Source organism: Tachypleus tridentatus, chromosome 13 (assembly GCF_004210375.1).
Source record: "Tachypleus tridentatus isolate NWPU-2018 chromosome 13, ASM421037v1, whole genome shotgun sequence".
NCBI lineage: Eukaryota > Metazoa > Arthropoda > Merostomata > Xiphosura > Limulidae > Tachypleus > Tachypleus tridentatus.
The window spans coordinates 94,139,234-94,159,480 of record NC_134837.1 but is presented as its reverse complement, the minus strand read 5'-3'; the positions used below and the strand labels follow the sequence as shown (position 1 = coordinate 94,159,480).

The following is a 20,247-nucleotide window of genomic DNA, read 5'->3' as shown; positions in this document are numbered from 1 at the left end:
CGAATTGGGATTTACCTCAAAGTTAGTGGCATTCCAACTCACTAAGGTAGATATGTGTTGAATATAAAACTGTGTGTAGAAGTGAGTATGTATCAGAAATGTGTTTTCAGGTAAGGAAAAATGTTAACTTTAAGACTGCTATTTCTGTGTTAAAATGCTTTAAAACAACTGTAAAATTTTGAAAAGTGTCTTATAGAGCAAACACAAAAAATGTTAACGTTTTGCTAGAAACCTATGGGAAAGGATGTTAAGACTCGAATAAGATAACAAAATAGTTTAGCATAGGAAACATAGGATAATACTCTGAAACAATTATCAGACATATGGAAAATATCTCTAAGTTTATTATAAAAACCTAAATACAAGGAAGTGCTTTGAAATCCATTTGTTGCTGTTTGTCTACATGTAATTAATATTGATCTATAGTTATGGTTTGTTTTGTTGATAATTTTTTTTTAGAACCTGAAGTTTATGTTCTAATTACTAATCATACAAAAGCATTTGAAACAGATATTTTTCTCAAATTTCATTAATGGTTCTGTTTATTATTTATGTAAAACTGGGTTTTTAATGCTAGAAAAAGAAATATTTATAATTCATCACAACAAATAATACTATCCAAGATTTTTTATTTTTTAATATTATTTATATAAATAATAAAACCACAAAACTTTATGCTGTGAAGGCAAGAAGGTGGTAAATGGACAAAGATTTCATGATCCCTTGTTTCTAAATTTGTACAGCTGGTAACATTGTACTTTCAAATTATATTTTTCTTGGTACTTTAGTCATATGTTTAAGTGAAGCAATTTTTCACTTATGACAAGTTATTCCTTTTGATTATTGAAAAACAGTTTGATCAGTTTTAATTTTTTCATTGTCATTTTCTATTAATAATTTTTTTAAATAGTGATGCTTGCACAATACTATATTCTTTATATCTTAAAACCCATTATAGACAATACCTTTTCTTGAGTAAAATTTAATTTTTTTCTTATTGTTTTTCAGAATTTTGGGTTTGACTTAAATATTGATAATTAGAACAAGATAAATATTTACTTTTTATCTTGCCAAAAGGACTTGATGGATTACCTGGTCAGAAAGGTGATCAAGGTCCACAAGGAGTAGGACTGCCTGGACCTCGTGGATCAAAGGGAGACAGAGGCCCTAGGGGGCCTCCTGGGATTCGAGGATTTGACGGTCAAAAGGGTGAGCCAGGATTACCAGGCATGCCAGGTGACAGAGGTTATGAAGTAAGAAATATATAATTTTTATGAGTTTTTCTTTATTTTGACAAGTTTCTAGTAATCAAAGACATCAAGATTTTTTTCTTGTAGTGACTACAAAGCAAGTTTACACCAATAGTATGTTTGACTCTACATATTAAAGATGATTTTGATTAAGACAAGTATTTCTACACTTTTTATATAACTAAAGTTTGTTTCACTGTTACTTGAGTTTTTTCAGTGTTTGTCTTACTTGAAATACTAAATAATAACAAGTAATATTCCTAAATATAATTGTAATTACATTCATGACTTTTTGTATAGTAGAAAATTATTTTTATGGCCACCCACAGTGACTGGCAATGTGAAAAGAAACTCTCATCTGATTAAAATGTTTTTAATGACATATTTAAACGTGTATTTCTATAGACTAAATAACTTGTTTTATCTTGGCACAGTAACAAGCAACATACAGCTTAACCCATTTTGAAATATTCACAAATTCCAAACAGAAATATTGTTATTTAATTGGTAGCATTCAGAACCAATACGAACTGTTTGTCCAAAGGTGTAATTAAATTATAGAAGTAAAAATATTTTAATACCTGATAATTTTTTGCATGATTCAGCTTTAATATGAAGTAACAAGAATGGAAGTTATGAAATGAAAATAGGTACTATATATTTTATACAAGTTAATTTGATTGTATATGCAGTGTAAGATCCATTTAAACTTGACCATGTATGTAGCTTTGACATTTCACAACTTGTTTAGATGTGCTGCTTGTAATAAATTCTCTATCTTACCTTTGCTTTACTTTGATAAATTTAATTGTTCTATTTCACAATATTTTTAGCAATTTTTTATATTATTCATTCATTTTGTTACATTATGCATTCATAAAAAGTAGGTTTTTACAGTTGTCTAAAACGCTAAAATTTGTCAGACAATTGGGTTTTGCTGTCAAACTGATGAAAATTTCTTGGTTGGTGTTGAGAAGTTTGTTTTTATTTGTTGCTTGTGATTATTTGAGACAGTAACTCATGCTTATATAATGTTTTGAGAAACCTATAGCATAATTCTCTATACAAGTAATTAGTTTGTTTGTTTTTTAAGTACAGTTGATTTTTGTAAGTTTTTAAAGTAACTACCTGCTCTCTCTCTCATTTTTGTTGTTGTTGTAAAGCTGGATTCATTCATGCTATTGGTTATAATGTTTGGAATAATTTTAATTGCTACTGTTTATTACTATTCATTTTGTTGATTTTTACATTTATGAAAAATATCTCACATTCAAATTGATGGTTTGGTATAAACATATATTTCCTGAACTGGTAATATCTTCCAAAATATTATATTGATAATGAGGCCAGGAGCCAAATTTTTATAATTTTGTGTATGGATTTAGGAAAAAAATGTACTTTTTTAAAAAATTTGTTATATATAATTGACTTCAATAAATTAAAAATTATTTTTCAGTTCTACTCTAAAAAGCTTCCTTTTGATCAGGTTTTTATTAATATTAGGTTAATTGAATCAAAATCATGCTTCTAAAATGTGGAACAGAAACTTTTTCTCTTCATATTTGAAGTTATCTGCAATTTTTATTTTATTATTTATTTTATTTTTTCTTAAAACTTCAATATTTACATCAATTTGTTTACTTAATATATTGATATCATGACTATCTAACTTGAAATTGTCAGATTTAAAAACAGTCATTGCTATAATAATATGAGACCAACTTTCAACTCTCTGGGTAGCATTTCACAACATATTCTTCTTCTTGTCTAATATGGCTATAGTAAAATTTTGTTTTGCTGCTCTTTAGCAAAAAGCAAGGGTACTTAAGTTGAAAGCCCTGTTAGTATTCAGTGTAACAACCTTAACAGGTTGTTACTTGTACACAAATGCTTTTCAATTTTTATATATGGAAGATAAAAGCTACGATGCATTTGACTTGTCTTTTGGTAAAGAAAGTTTAGATTTTGTATCGACAGTTTTGAAGGATATGCATCATCACCACACCAGTTTTTTTGTTTTTTTTCCCTTATTGGTCAACATTTGTAGCATTCAATATAAACCATGCTATTGCATTAACATAGACTAGCTGGGGTACTCTGGATGGAAGTTATTTAAATTCATGATTAATGAAAGGTTATCTTAGAACATAAAGTTGTTCTTATATATATATATAATTTAAAAAAAACACATAAAAACAACAAAACAGAAAGTGTGAAACTGTAAGTTTGCATGTATCTCCTTGTGAATCCAACCTTCATGTCAAATTTGGTAAAAAAAAAGCTGCAAAAACACTTGTATATCCACATCCTGCAAAGTATTTAAATGGACATGCAACAGACAGTATTATTATATTTATATATATGGCACCAGTGCATCAGATCTGTGTGAGACATATTTATGACTTCATATCTGTAACCTGAGAATAGAGAAAAGTAAAGTTCTCCGTAACAGGAAATGAAATGGGAAAACTGTAAACCCATTGCAAATCTATAATAAAAATTTTGTAAAATTGGGGGTTTCAGATTGTGTAATAAAAAAGCTTTTCCAGTATCATGCAAGCAAGAATTCCAGTATAGTATGATATGATGTCAGAAATGATAAAAACCCTGTAACCTAAACACTTTTGAAAGGTCTGTCTTTTAAAAATGCTAGAGTTACAAGGTTTCTATCATTTTATATTTATCCAGATGTAATACCTTTAATAATTTTGTGAAAGGTAAAAGTAATTAGATATGAATTTAAACAATGTATACTTGCCAATTTTTTTAAGGTAACCAGAAGCTTTTTTGCATTTTTAAGCACAGAAGTTTCACATTTTTTGTATCGGCCAATCTGTTTATTTGTTACATTTCTATCAATTGGATGTATATACATTAGTACACAATTCAGAGTAATGTTATGAGCATTAGGTATTGAAGTGTCAGTGACCTTAGTAAATTTTCTGATGAAAGGCTATTTGTTACTGTAAAAAAAATTTCCACATTTGGATTCTAAAGAAAACTGAAAATGAGCTGCCATCATAATTTGTTGTGTTGACAATTACAAATTATTTTACTCTCTAAACAAAGAATCTTTGTAATCTAATAATACTTTAAGTTAATGTTCATATCGTTTATTTTTTTGCATAGTTGCAGTATGTATATACATGCTGCCAAACACCACATAAAAACTTCACTTATTTTCAGGTCATTCAAGAATCTCATTGCGTATTGTCTAACTTAAAGTTGATTGTGTTACTAGAAAGTATCTGTGAAAATATACGTGGATCTAATTAATTAAGAGAAAAAAAGCTGTTGTAACTGTATTCGATTTGGGGGAAAAAATTATCTTAGCGAAGCAGCATTGACAAAATATCTGATTTCATTATGCAAATAAAATATAATTGAAATTTCTAATGTTTGTAAAAGTATTACTGACATGCAAGTTTTTTTTTCCTGAAAACAAAATTATGTTTGAAAAATAGTGTAAGTACCATTTTGGTTAAGTCAGTTACTTGTCAGTTGTTTCTCACTTATGTAGATTTGTATAACAGTATAATAGATATTTTATTTCTCTTTTGTAAGCTTTTAAAATGTTTTTAAACAGGGAAAGCCTGGGATAAGAGGACTTCCAGGGCTACCTGGAATTGATGGGCCTCCAGGTCCCCCTGGAAAACCTGGTGATGTTGGTTTACCAGGGTTCCCTGGACCAAAAGGAATTCGAGGACCACCTGGTATACCTGGTTTAATTGGACCAAAAGGTGATACGGGACCACCAGGTAGAGATGGTGTTCCTGGATTGTATGGCTTAAAAGGCAATAAAGGAGAAAAAGGGCCTCGTGGGTTTCCAGGTAAGGAATTGTTGATTGTAACATTTAGAAAAAGATCATTTACAGTTGCAATAGAAATCAGCATCACTATCGTATTAAATGCAAAAAGTGGCAAATAGAAATAAATTATTACTAATGATGCATCACTTTGGAATTGGGACACACTAATAAATGTCTTATTAACTGATATTATATCAATAAAAAAATTTTGTATTATCTAATCAATTTTTGACACTGTTTGCACCCAAAACAAACTATATCAGAAAGGACTGAGGTTTGGTAATATATAATTACATTAAGAACAGAGGTCTCATAGGATAGATATTTTTTGAAGACATATAAGACAACTCATCTATTTTTAAGGCAGCACAACATATTAAAACACGTAGCACTCTTGGACACAAAATGACATACACTATTAGAAAAATGAGACTGATTAACGGAGGGATGTCAGATCAAGAATGTAAATGTGATCCTGTAACATAGTCGCACATGGGGTATATAATAAGGTAGATATACTGCCAGTTTTTATCAGGTAAGCATTTCACCATCATTCTTTTAGCATGTGGGTATGTTCACTATATACCGTACTTTCTAGCAGGTTTTTCTTTGTAGAATCACATCCATTTTGTCTGCTATGTCATATGGTGCTGTGCAATAAAATAATGTGTTACCACAGCAACGAGTGAGCGGGTGAGAAGAATTATAAGTTTTTTGAAACTGTCAACCATATTAGATTTCTTTCATTACCAAACCTAAATTTGTCCAAAGTTGACTGGGTTGTTAATACTTCCCATATTAAACCTTTTCATTCTGACATAGTTTCAAAGTCATTTCACTATATACTCATATTCTATATTTAATGTACCTCTAGCTGTTCGTAGTTTTCTCTGTGACTTATCATTCTTCATGTTAAAGATGGGATTGGAACAGATTTTTGTGGCAACTGTATATGGTCCTTTATAAAAATGTATGGAAAGTTTTTTCATAAAATCTGTAAATTCTTCTTTTCTATCTTACATGCAGTTAATGTAAATGAGAGATTCTCTGGGGTAGTTTATAGGTGTGATTTTATAACACTTAATTCATGGGAATATTTTCACAATTCATGTTTCTGATTTTCATCTAAAGTATGATGTTTAAATAAGAATATAAGTAGGTATATTTTATAAAAAGATATATATATATAATATTTTATGCTTGGAAGTAAGTACACATTAAGTTTTCCAGTGTATTATAGTTTATACAAAATTTAGATTACATCTCAATCATGATGATAAAGCTAAAGTAGGAAACCACTGCCAGTTGAACATATTTTTTGAAAGTTCTGCAAAAATTTATTGTCCAGAAAGATAGTAACAAAAGTATTATGTTTATATTTATTTTTACATGTATTTTAATTAGCAATTTCTAAAAAAAAATATATTCATTGATTGTTAATTATGCCATCATATATAACAAACAATTATCATTTTTGATGGTAAACAGTCCAAGACCCCAGTGTCAAATTCAGTAATACAACTTAGATTGCATGTTTGATTTTTACTTTGTAAGGGCAAGCATTTGGAGGAAAAGGTGACAGGGGTCCTCCTGGACCAGAAGGTAAAAAAGGAGACAGAGGAATTAATGGACCTCCTGGGTTTCCTGGTATGAATTCATTCTTATAACTAGTTTTAAACTGTAAGAGATATACTCTTATTGAAAATCCAATAAATTCATTAGTTATTTTTCTCACTTTTAAATTTCTTAAACAAGCATGAGTAAAAAAAGCCATTAATGCCTTTAATAGCTAATTTTTATTATACATGCTTGAAAATTTGTATATATAAACCTACATTTCCATGGTTGGAATTATTAAGATTTCTTATGACAGATGTATAAGGGTAATATAAAGCACTCTCTTTTTTTCTCTTTAGTCATAAGATTATATTTTTAAGCTGTATAGATATCTTTAAAAGTTTGTATTTATTTTGATTACTAAGTAGAAGCATGACTGACAGCCATATCTATTTTTGAACAAGAAATTTATATTGTTGTAACAGGTAAAAGAAGTTCAGAAATCTCGAATTAAATATTAACTAATCCATACCAAAAGCTCACGTATCCATCATTTTAAGTTAGTATAATAATGTATTAAACTTTAAATTAGTCCCATTTTTTGTTTAAAATTTATATTTTGTAATATTGTTCATGAAATTTTAACTTTAAAGCTTTACAAGATAAAACAAGTGCTACCTAAAGCATTTAAAATGTACACTGAAATTTGCTGTTTATTTGCAATGTAAATGTGATCTTATTAATGTTTTTATCTTGTCAAAATAATTTTAAATGCTTGTATTGTACTGTTCGTTTAAGTTTTAGTTTCTGTTTGCTCATAAAATCACCTCCAAAGGCTGGGTTATATATTTCCCACTTTGTAGCCTGGGTTATTTAAACTTGATTTATTTTCATTATGCAGTATTATATTACAGAGGAATAATTACATTATATTAAAAATATTTAAAGTCTCACCATGATATGGCAATCTATTATGCTTTGCATTACAACTGTGCATTTAAGAGTAAACCTAGAACATAGTTTTGCAGCAGGCCTTTTGCAGTAAGAAAACTATCATATTCTAAATTCCTGCATGCTTGTAATCCATTTAGTGGATGAAAACGACTGTTTTTTAGTTGCTCTTTTGACAGTCTGGTCACATAGAAGTCTAGACAAATGTGAACAGCAAGAATGCCTGTTTAATTCTCCAGTTGTTTGTGGTACAAAATGGTTGACAGGGAAATATAACTAGAAGCCTTATCTGGTGAACTCAAACTCTGTTTCCTCATTTCCAGATGGAAGTTCTCCATTCCTTTAGTTTTTAATATCACACTAGAAACCAGTTTTCATTTGTATAAAAAGTACCATCATTGTAATATATTACATATTTTATCTTGTATATACAGTTGATGCAGTTTATAGTATTGGATCATGATTTATTTATATATCTCACTTTGAGTTTAAGTGAATAAAATTGAAAAATACAATTTATTTTATAATAACATTTTGTTGTTATTTCAAAGGTGAAAAAGGAGATATTGGCCCAAGAGGATTAGATGGACGTACTGGGAAAGACGGACCTGCAGGATTACCAGGTAAGCTTTTTTTTATAAAATTTTATGGATGATAGGAATAAACTCCATGTGCATGTTATTGCCAATTACAGTTGGACTAATTTACAGCCTAGAAATGTAAATATGCTTTCTTCTTTCAAAATTTAATACATAATTCTCCATCTTAAGATGAATTGATCTGTAACTTTATAACCATATAATATGTGTATACAGGGGAACCAGGACCTATAGGTCCCAGAGGACCACCAGGTGAGCCAGGCCATTCCTATCGAGGTGAGCCAGGAATTCCAGGTAAACCAGGTCTAGATGGACTTCCTGGAACTGATGGAAAAAAAGGTGGGTTTCTTAATCTTTATAATAACATATTTGACTTGAATGTTTGTGTACAAAATACTAATTGCAGTTTCTTTTTAAAAAGTAACACTTTATATATGTATCTGATTACAGTAGCTGAGCATGGACAGTATTTATTGTCAGGACTATGGATCCAAGGATCTGTTCTTTGCATCCTAATCCACCAAAAGAAAAAAACATTACTTCACATTTCATGGCCTTGGGTACCTTGTAAGGGTAATGGTGAAACCACACAATTCAGAATATCTGGATGGTGTTGTTAGCTAGCTGCCTTCTGTCTAACATATCTTTCCATAAACGTTGAAGTGTACAAGATTTTGATGTACCAATGAAAACATAATAATTAAAGAAAACAAGTTTCAGAATAGAATTATGCTTAAAAAATGGAATATTTATTGCTCTTTTTTGGTTTTTATGGTTCTATGCAATTTTAAAGTCTTTGTTTTCATTTTAATAAAATGAACGTATGAATAAGCTAGACACTTTTTTAGACTATTAGAAATGTTTATCATATAACGTTTAAATTAGTTAAGAGTGTTGATACACAGTGAACAGTGTTTACTGACACCATTTGGTACAAACATTGATCATCCAATCTACATTATAAACAATCATTAACACATTTGAAACATTCATGATGGAATATTCTTCTCTTCAAATTTGATCATTTTAGAGAGATTTTGTATGTTTATTTTTGTTACAGGCAGATAATATAATGATGTTCACAATGGAACAGAAAAATATTCATTGAGCTAAACATGTCACATCTTAATGCATAGAGATACAGCTGATGGCACTTTATGGCCAGAGATGTATCTTCTAGGGAATGAGTTTACATATTAATCATTAATATTATTGAACATAATGTTAAAGGTCAGCAAAAAGAGTCACTCATGTGGTCCTTTAACTGCTCATACACAAAAACAAATTGTTCTCAGGAAATATTAGTAGACTGGAGACCACAGAATTGTGTGATGTGCATCACAGGAACTCAGCATTTCTTCTGGCACAGTATGGAAGACTACTACTTTAACATCATAATCTGTTCATACAAACTCCAGGTGCAAATCACAAGTTGAGTGAAAACAATGAAATCATTCAGCTACAGTTTGTGCAGATATATTCTGCTGAAATTGAAGAAAACCATTATATTAGTAGAAAACATAGTTTCCTTCTCAATCTTATTTTCATATGAATGGTTAAGTCAATCACCAGAACAAGTTTTTGGCCAAACAAATAACCATGTGCCCTCTTGGAATGCTCTTAACACTTGTGGCATGTAATTGTATGGTACACTTTCTTGTAAATTAAAACTGCTGAACCAGTTTTCTTTGAAAATACTGTGAACTTTTAGAAATATTTTGAAAAGGTTAATGAAGAATACCTTTTAAAACATTTATGGATTTAAATCTCTCATGAACATGATTCCATCAAAACGGTGACCAGACTCAAAGTGACAGTAATTGTTCTAGATATGCTTACTGACATGCTTAAATTCCACAGAGTTTAATACAGATTTCTATGGTGCTACGAAGGAGGGTTTTGCTCCTTCTTTGGATTTCAGTCCCTGAAATTTCTTGTTACTGCATTGTTTTGTAAGGCTATGTGTATTCAGACAATCCTCATGCTCTGAGAAGACCTGAGAAATGGTACTCAACAGTGTCCATATAACTGACTTAAGTTAGATATTAAGTCATGTGATGGTGAATACTTTCATTCACTTGCAGAATGTAATTATATGAATATTTGATTTATCTAGTGTTATTTTTTTATGCTTTATTACTTTACTAATATTTTACCATAGTGTTGTATTGTTACACTAAACATTATTTCAATGGGAAACTAAGAAATATTCAAATAATTATCAATTATATTACACATATCTTTTTTTTCCAATTTCAGAGAAGTAAAGATAGTTTTCAAACTAATTTTGTAAATGATAATCAAGATTTTTATTGGTTCACTGATACATTTTTTAACTAAATACAGATTTTTAAAATACTGGAGTATTTAAAGTGTAAAATTAACATAAAAATGTATTAATTTATTAATTCTTCAAAAAGGCACAAAATAGAACACCCTTAAGAGTTTTTTAATAAAGATGTCACTTATAATTTGTGAACTTTATGTACATTTATATATATATTTGTTTTGCAGGAGAGCCAGGTCGACCTGGCCTACCAGGACAGCGGGGAGAAACTGGAGAACCTGGATATGTGGGTCCTCCAGGTCCAAAGGGAGACCCTGGCCCATCAGGAACACCAGGACTGCCAGGAACAGGATTTCCAGGCCCTAAAGGAAGCACAGGTTTTCCTGGATTACCAGGACAGAAAGGAGCTAAAGGAATTGAAGGCTTTCCAGGACCCCCTGGCTTACCTGGAGTTTCAGGAAGACCAGGTTAAAATTATTTTCCAGATGTATTATACCATTTTCAGTTTGTGTTGTAATAATGTGCAAAAGACAGTGAATTTGGTAATGCTTTTATGCAAGCCATTGCAATACAGCTTTTCAATGTTTTCTCTTTACTCTATTAATATTTATACGTAAGGTATCATTAATATCCAACATCCATTTAGAAAGCTAGGAAATACTGTATTGAAATCCATAATCCTACATATAGTAATTAGTGAAAAGTAATGTGTGTATCACATGTCATCATTCTCATTATTTTCATCCTCTGTACCAAATCAGTTTTAGTTCAGTTTTGATTATAATTTTTCAGAACAAAGAGAAGACATAGCAGTGGGATCTGTCATTTTCTCAGATTTAGGTGATATTTATCATGGACAAGTTGAATGACATATGCATCTGCACTTGCATGCTCTGAATGTGGATTATTTATATTAATTTACACATTTGTTTATAAGAACTAAATCAAACTTGCTCAAGAACCTCCTCTTTCTATAGAATTTGCAACATTTAAGTATTATTTTCACAATGGAAACTAGAATCAGTAAATAATTCTCATTCTTAGATGTCCTAGATATAAGTTATCACATTTTTTTCTTATTTCAAGTCTTCTCATTCCCAATATTTCATTCACACCTTACAAAACCAAACTGAAAGCCTTTGAAAGTTCAACTATCTCCAATATGAACTTATCCACTTGTCTGCTATCTTCTCAATCAATGAATATTCAGATAAATTTAATAATTATCTAAAAGCTGAAACTTCCATGCAAGATGTCAAATATCACAAAAACCACTGACACAGTTGTCCTTCTGTACATTCCTGTGCTCAGCCACAAATGTAGAGGCATTCTTTTCTAATAGAATTTCTTCACTTTTTTAAAATCCAGTTTCAACCTTATAAAGAAACTTGTCAACATCAGAAATTCCAAAGGTTTCACGATGAAAAATAAAATTAATACATAAATATACCAAAATATGATAATTTGATCACTGATGAAGAGACCGGTAGATATCTGCAGGCCTGAATCAATGAATGTAAGAACCAAACTAAATTTAAAAAAGACCAATATCTTCACAGTAGCTGAAAATGTTGTTAGTGTCAGGCCATGTGTTTGAATTGAGTTTTATTTTTATTCCCAGATTGGAAAATAATAAAAAAAACAAATAAAAGAAACTTCAGTGTTCACATGACCCATTGAAGACTTAACAGAGACCAATATATGAAAATTAGTAATCTGATGTCATTATTCCGCTAATACAGTCAATAAACAAAAAATCCTCCAACATAATACCCTCTTCTCCAGTCATTTTTAACAGTTTAAGTCTTTAGCATGCAGTAATTGCACACATGCTTTGATTTAACATTTGGCTTTTTCTCACCTACAGCTAGTTATTTGTTCCACCATTAAACATATCCATGACCTTTTTACATTAAAACTTACTTGATGAAGATTTGTTTCAGAAGTTTGAAACATTGTCTCAAGGCTGTCATGGATAGATGAAACTCGTTTCATTATCCTTAATGTATAATAATAATAATTTTTAAACCTGTTGTACAATATGTCTTTTAACATTGATGTACTAGTAACCTGGCTATTTTTAAATGTAGTTTTTAATATGAAACAGTATTAATTATTTTTGTGCCAGTCTTTTCGTGGAAATGAGCTAAAAATAATTAACGTTTTTCATTTCACTTTATTGTAACTAAATACGTAAATGAAACAGAAGTTCTTTTGTTATCTGTTGTTATATTTTTGCACAATATTACACTTAATTAATAGTTTTTACGTATCCTGATTTATATATGATATAAATTGTGTCAGTGAAACTACAGTAAAGAAAAATAAATGTTTTTCTCCAGTGTTTGATGTATAATTCAGAATAACTTTGATAGAAATCAGCATAAATTGCATGTTCAGTACCATCTAGCAAGTACTGATTGTAGAACAAAATAACGTGCAAATAATTAAAATTATGTTGAGAATTGACAGATATTTTTTGAAACACAAATGGTGCCTGAATTACTTTGGAGACAAATCACTGAGAAGATTAAAAGCTATTTAGAAGTACTGATAAGTAAAATGTATTTGCTTCAGAAATTGTTGAAGTATCTGTTTGGCTCAGATTGCTGTATTGTTTCACTAGGTTTGGATGGATTGCCAGGTGTACCTGGAGAGAAAGGAGATAATGGTGAACGAGGATTTCCTGGACAGCCTGGCCCACCAGGGTTGAATGGAGAAAGAGGTCTTCCAGGACAACCTGGTCCTCGTGGCCCACTTGGTACATGTCATCCAATTACATTTATAGTATTTCTCTAGTGCTTATGAGAAATAACTTAATATAAGTATTTAACAATTTCAGGCATTAGAAACTTTGCATTTCACAGACTTCCGCTTTTTTCTGTCTGTAATACGTAATGCAGCTCATATATTATTGTACAAACAAGAACACTTTATCATATGGAACCTAACATTTTCTAAATTAACATTTACTGAAAGAAAACAATACATGTACTTCACTCATATCTAATTAGTTCTGAGTCCAAAGAGAAGTATCATATAATTAAGTTCTTGCCCACAATTCAATCTCTACACATTCAAAGAAAGTAATAAAGTACTGACAATAAAACTGTCATCACACTGCATTCCTCTATATATGACCCACAATCAAATGAATGTAAATTGCTCAAATAAACTAGTGACAACGTTCATTGGCTTATCACAGTGCATTAAATAGTAAGCACACAAATAGATATATTTATATGTAAATTGTGGCTAATACATCAGTAGTGTAGTATGGAATGATCAAGTTTATTCTGATGACAAGAGCACCATATGATATAATCTCATATCATGTGGAAGAATCTTGTAGTTCATAACAATGTGGTATGTACTGTAGTATTTTTGAGATTCTTGTGTAGTTTCTGAGGTGTTTGTTTTAAGTATAGCTGTAACAACCTTCTCTAACTTGAAGATATATTTTTATCTCCAGTAGCTATTGTAATTTGTATAATATTTTGGAGGAAACTTTCAAAATATTTGTGTGTTCTCTTAAAGGGAAACTCAGTCTCTTCCAGATTTGCAACTGCCATAAAGTACTTTTTATATTCATTTTTTACACAGTGGTTGATTGGCTGATAAAGAATTATTCAGCCTATCATTGCTCTGTGTATACTTTCTCTTTGCTCCTGTCACTGGCAGTTTGTAATTTGGAAATGCTAAATCTGGCTGTAGAAAGTGAACCCAACATTCATATGTTAATCTTATGTTAATTCATATGTTAATCTTATGTTAATTCATATGTTAATACTCTGATGAAAGATGAGAACTGCCTACAAGAAAGGTCAAACTAAGTAAAGTTACATCAGGTCAGATTAAGACACCCTCTGCAAACCTGGTAACAGCCAGTTTATCGAAGTGAAAGACCAAAACATCTGTTGTGCAAATCACCCAGAAAAGACCACCACAGTCTGCTCGCTGCTATAGAAGGGACAGCAGAAGAAGTAAAGACTGTTCATCCTTCCCAAAGCAACAACATCAACAACAAAAGAGCTCAATGTTTATAATGTAAAAAATAAGTCAAACACTTTTTGTAAAGTTTTGCAGTAACCTTGCACATTAAAACTTTATAGCATAGACAGGTAATTGTTTGGTAAGTTCTTGTACAGCATAAGACATTTCTCATAGTAACTGAGCTGATTGCTTGATTATAAACCATTCAGAAGTTGCTTAGGAATACATCATCTTGACTTAAAAACAAAGAAAAAAAAAATTGTAATCTCACTCTCATGTTCACTCCTTTATGTTTTTCAACTTGTTTTTGTAGAATTTGACCACTCTCACTTATGAAATTTAGATTTTATTCTTCTCAAGCTTTTGTGTACTGCAAGCCAAACAAATTGATTCAAAAACTGAAGAAATTCGTTAGAACTATCTATTCTTGAGCACTTTACACTCGTATAAAATAGTCGTTATGGGATCATCAGACATAGCGTTGTGGCAAAAAGAAATATTGAAACATTTCTTTTAATTTCTAAAAAAACAAAATTATACAGTTAACTTGTACATCTAAATATTGATTGGTAAATCATTTTGTAGTTTCAAGAGACAATAAACTATCAATGATTAATTACAGGATTGAAAGGAGATAAAGGTGCAAAAGGATCAAAGGGAATGGCAAAAGCAATTGAACTTATTAAAGGAACGAAGGGAGAGCGAGGCCTGCCAGGTGCCCCTGGACAGAAAGGTGAAAGAGGATTACCAGGAAGACCAGGCATTCCAGGTGTGTTATAAATTGTAAGGTTTTCAATTTTAAGATTCAAGGTGAACATTCCAACTATTACTGGAGACCATGAGAATAAGAAAATAATAGGATGTGGAATTTTATTTTTACAGTTATAATTTTAATTTTTCTTTGTATTTTAACTTTCTATTAATATACCATTTTTATAAGTTACAATCTTGTGTAAAATTTTTAATTTAAAACAAATATGAAATCAAAAACTTTAGGTTGCATCCTGATAAAATGTAGTTTCTCAAGTTTATTACCCATCTGTTTCTGGTATCTGATATTTTTAACCTATGCAATGCTGAAAATTCTGAAGTCATGATACTAGACACATGTTTTGTAAACATGATATTAAGCAAGCTGGTATGTAATTTCTTAGGTCTTTTCAAATTTATATTCTAAATATGAAGTTAAACTTTCTGTAATCAATAAAATTAAAGAAAATTCACTATGGGTAGAAAATGTTAACAGCCTATTATGTGTATCTTGTGGTTTGTTTTATAGGAGTGAAAGGTAATCCTGGACAACCAGGTCCTGTAGGCCCTCGGGGTTTTCCAGGACCTGAAGGAATGAAAGGAAATCCTGGTTTACCAGGATTACCAGGAGTACGAGGCTATCCAGGTGAGAAAGGTTCACAAGGACCCCCAGGTCTACCAGGGGAAGCATATGGAGAGTACCTGATGGGTTTTCTTTTGGTTAGACACAGTCAATCTACAATTGTTCCTCAGTGTCCACAGGGTATGCCCAAAGTTTGGGATGGATATAGTCTATTGTATATTGAAGGCAATGAAAAGTCGCATAATCAGGATCTGGGTAAGTAAGAAAACTATGTCATTAGTTATTGTTGTGAACACTGTAATTCATTTGTTAGTCAATTAACCATATTAAGCAGTAGATCTATCAGTGGATATAACTTTAAATAAAAATGGATATTTAAAACAAATTTTATAAAATTGTTTTTAAATATTTATTATTTTTAATTCAACATTAAATCTTTCAGGTTATGCTGGTTCCTGTTTATCCCGTTTCAGTTCCATGCCATTCCTTTTCTGTGACTTCAACAATGTTTGCAATTACGCAAGTAGGAATGACAAATCTTACTGGTTATCAACAACTGCTCCTATTCCTATGATGCCAGTTTCAGAGAATGCTATTCGACAGTATATTAGTCGTTGTGTGGTTTGTGAAGCACCAGCTAATGTTATCGCTATCCATAGTCAGTCACTTCAAGTCCCAGATTGTCCTCGAGGCTGGTATAACCTATGGATAGGCTACAGTTTTGCTATGGTATGTGTAGTTTGTTTAATAGTACAATTAGTAACATTGCAAATTCCAATTAAAAATGAAGATTATATAAAAGCAAAAGATGTATTTGCTTTTAAATGTAATATCAAGTTGAGTGTTTTGGGTTCATTGTCTCTTTGTATTAAAACTGAATTTTGAAAAACATTACATTGATAGAGGTTTCTTGTGGAACTTTACAACAGTTGTTGCAAATAGCATATTCTATATTTAATATGAATATACCAAACTGGGTGTTTTAAAATGCTTAACACTTTAATATTTTAATGCTTTAATTTTATCATATTTTATAGTGATTGATTCCTAATTATCATGGTTTTCATTAAAGCCTGACTTTGCTTGGTTTTAGCACAATGTTTGAAATACATTTTGATAGTGTTTAAAATGTTCTTGATTTTTGTTGGAAACTTAAAATAACAATAACCGTACAAATTAACTTTATGTTTGTTACTTAAAAGCACTTGTTCACCTCGATCAATATATCAAAACATTTATGTAAACTCTGCTTAGTGTTATAGCTTCAGTTATGTAGTTATGCTGAGGTTTTAAAATGTATGGCTACATTTACTTTTCAATATGAGTAGCATTAAGTCTATTTCTGTTGCTATAATCCATTGTTAAGATATTTCTAATCCTACAAAGCCTCAAGAGTATACATCATTTACTTTTCTATTAAGCCATTTAACATATTTTTATAGAGACCCATTAGTTCAACATTAAAGTATCCATTATCATATTACAGCAATTAATGGATAATCGTAGTAAAAGTTTAATTGGAAAGGAGTAGACAATTAAGTAATTTGCAACAATACTAATGTTTAAGTAACTCATTTTCAACTAGTTTTTGTTCAAGATAATTTGGAAAAAAAATAATAATGACAATGTAAATGTTTCTGATTTTTTGTTTAATGATGAGCCTACTGAACTGAATAATTAATTCATAAATACAGTAACAGTTACTTTTGCAGTAGATAAATTAAGGTTTTAATAATTGCAATGTTTCAACCCCTGTAGTTTAGAAAGTCTCATGTACCTTGTGAGTTAAAGTTTTAAGCTTAGTTTCACTGTCACTAATCTAAAAAAAAATGTAAAATTATGAAATGAAACCTAAAATTTTAGGATCCTAGAATGTGAGTAGTTTTAGTAAAAGTAAAATGGATTGAAATGAAATCCACAGGGTTTTAAGTAAATCTTAACTTTTACACAGATTTATGTGGTTAATTATTTGTAAATATAAAAGTTTTTCGTGATTATTCTTCAGCACACAGCAGCCGGAGCAGAAGGAGGAGGTCAATCACTCTCTAGTCCAGGAAGTTGTTTGGAAGATTTTCGGGCTACTCCATTCATTGAATGTAATGGAGCTCGGGGAAGTTGCCATTATTTTGCTAATAAATTCAGCTTTTGGTTGACAACTGTTGATGTAAAAAGTCAATTTGAGAGACCACTGAGTGAAACTCTTAAAGCAGGAAATCTAAGAACTCGAGTTAGCAGGTGTGCAGTTTGTATAAAGAGACCACATATTAGTCAAGAGTTTTCATAAATAGTTTAGTTTCTGGTGATTTTTTGTTTTTGTTGTTAGGATTCTGACAATTACAAACAATTTTTATGAGAAACATTTGTCAAAGATTTTTTAAAATTAAAATGTGCATGGGCCAGAATGGGTTTTAAGTACTATATTTTTAGGAATTGAATTTGATATTGAATGTTTTGAAGTCCATTGGACTTATGAGGTCTTTCCAGTATTCTAGGGGTCCTGATACTAGTTTATCATTTCTTAACAAGTCAATAATTAAAAAAACTGTTCACTATTGGATTTTGTTCAATGAACATATTAATATGTTACTTATGTTGTTCTGTAATAAAAAGTTTTCTTTATTAAACAAATCCTACACCTAATTAAAAAAAATACAAAGATTGTAATGAAATAACGTCTACCTAAATCTTATAAAATAAGAATAGCATGGTTATAACTTCAAAGTTTTACATTTACTCTCTCAAAAGATAAATGATAAAGGGGTGAAACTGAGTAATCAGTTGTAGTTCTGGTCTCAAATTATATTTACAGTTGACTTCAAGGCTTGGTTAAAACAAGTTCTAATAAATTATTGATAATATGCATATAAAACGCATGTTATCAATTTTAATTTTATTAAGCAATAATTGACACAGGACAACATAACATTAAATTTATTATGGTAGTCATACAAATGTCATTTGGCTAATGTTAAGTGAGCCAATGGTAGCTACACCATAGCTCATTTTACCATAGTACTCAAACATTTAGTTCTGAGGAAGTTTAAAGTTAGTTAATATGAATTTACCTGTGTGCACAAAGCTCGTGGAAAAAAAGATCATAAACCTTTTTAAGTGTAGCAAATCAGTATACTTAGCTGAAGTAGCTCATCATACTGCCATATCACAGGCTTGTTTATGATTTTTTATCATCAACTATGAGACTTGGACATACATACTTTGCTAAACTTGGTGTTACTGATTCCTTGTGATCATTATAGAATAGTTATAAGAAAATAACAGCCACCCTTAATTTTTAGAATTTACTTCTTGTGGACAAAACTTTGGAAATATTTCTAAGAGAAAAAAGAATGAGTGAAATTGATTCTTGTTGTTAGTGCTGATTTATAATAGACATTCTATGGTTTCATTCTAGAAAGTAGTTGTTTACTTTGTTGTTTTACATATATCTCAAAGGTTCAATTTCATTCTTGTACTGAACTTAACAGGCTTTACTCTGGATAAACTTCAATTGTTATTGTGTAATTGTATTTCTTTTCAGATTTCTTATAGACCATAAGTCTTTAAATGTTGAAAATAAAAGTGCTCTTACACTCTTGAAATATAATTGAATGTATGTTAAGATTTTGAGCTTATTTTGATTGTATGTTTTATGTGCTTCTTATCAAATTCAATGGTGCTTATTGTTATGGACTTGAGTAAAGTTGTTTTTTTTAAGTAATTATGAATAACATTTCAAATACTTGTAGTACATAAAATTTTTGTGTTAAACATACATATGTTGATATTTTAAAGAAAACATTTATGCTATTTTGTATAATGGTTTCTGTGTTTCATTATTATGTATTAGTTTTAGAACAAAAACATAGATTTTATACAAAGACAACAGTCATTGTGTATGTGCTGTATAAAGTATGATCTTTAGAGCCTTTACATCAAAGTATCTGTTTATTTTGAATCATATTCATTTGAATTTCAGAATACCTGCTTTTTTTTCCCCAACTAATACTAAACAGACACCATGTTAGCTGAATACAATAGTAGTCTTATTATTGAAGAAACTTTCAGTATTTTTATTACAGACCTTAACCATAAATTTCACACATGCAAATACTGAGATACTATTTTTAAAACTTTTTTGTACTTGGCATATTCTTTATTTCTTCCAATATCATATTACTGTTGACTAGATGAAAATAATTTGTTCATGTATTAACATAATGCTTACTATTATTAATAAATTTGTTTATTATATAAAGTCTGTTCATTCCAAGGTCCTACAGCTACATTTTATTTAAGGTAATATAAACTTTGTTTTGATAGCATTTTTCTCAGAGTACCTTATAATGTTATTGTATACAACACTGCCATATTACTTGATTTGTTTTTACTGCCATGATTTCCTAGTTATTGTGTAACTTCCATGAGTATGAAGAACTTTATTAAAAGTCTTAATAACATTTTAATTTTA

General features: G+C 30.1%; 1 protein-coding gene across 1 annotated transcript in view; it reads left to right on the top strand.

Annotated features, from left to right (window-relative positions):
- Nucleotides 1-20,247, top strand: part of LOC143241100 (uncharacterized) — a 168,162-nt gene extending 147,915 nt beyond the window's left edge. Inside the window, exons 29-39 of the mRNA XM_076484645.1 lie at nucleotides 1,078-1,253; nucleotides 4,837-5,080; nucleotides 6,614-6,706; nucleotides 8,119-8,190; nucleotides 8,383-8,505; nucleotides 10,681-10,920; nucleotides 13,080-13,214; nucleotides 15,069-15,215; nucleotides 15,726-16,034; nucleotides 16,222-16,508; nucleotides 17,785-20,247. Coding sequence (XP_076340760.1) covers nucleotides 1,078-1,253; nucleotides 4,837-5,080; nucleotides 6,614-6,706; nucleotides 8,119-8,190; nucleotides 8,383-8,505; nucleotides 10,681-10,920; nucleotides 13,080-13,214; nucleotides 15,069-15,215; nucleotides 15,726-16,034; nucleotides 16,222-16,508; nucleotides 17,785-18,063 — 2,105 coding nt within the window. The 3' untranslated portion in view covers nucleotides 18,064-20,247. The remainder of the gene's footprint in view (nucleotides 1-1,077; nucleotides 1,254-4,836; nucleotides 5,081-6,613; nucleotides 6,707-8,118; nucleotides 8,191-8,382; nucleotides 8,506-10,680; nucleotides 10,921-13,079; nucleotides 13,215-15,068; nucleotides 15,216-15,725; nucleotides 16,035-16,221; nucleotides 16,509-17,784) is intronic.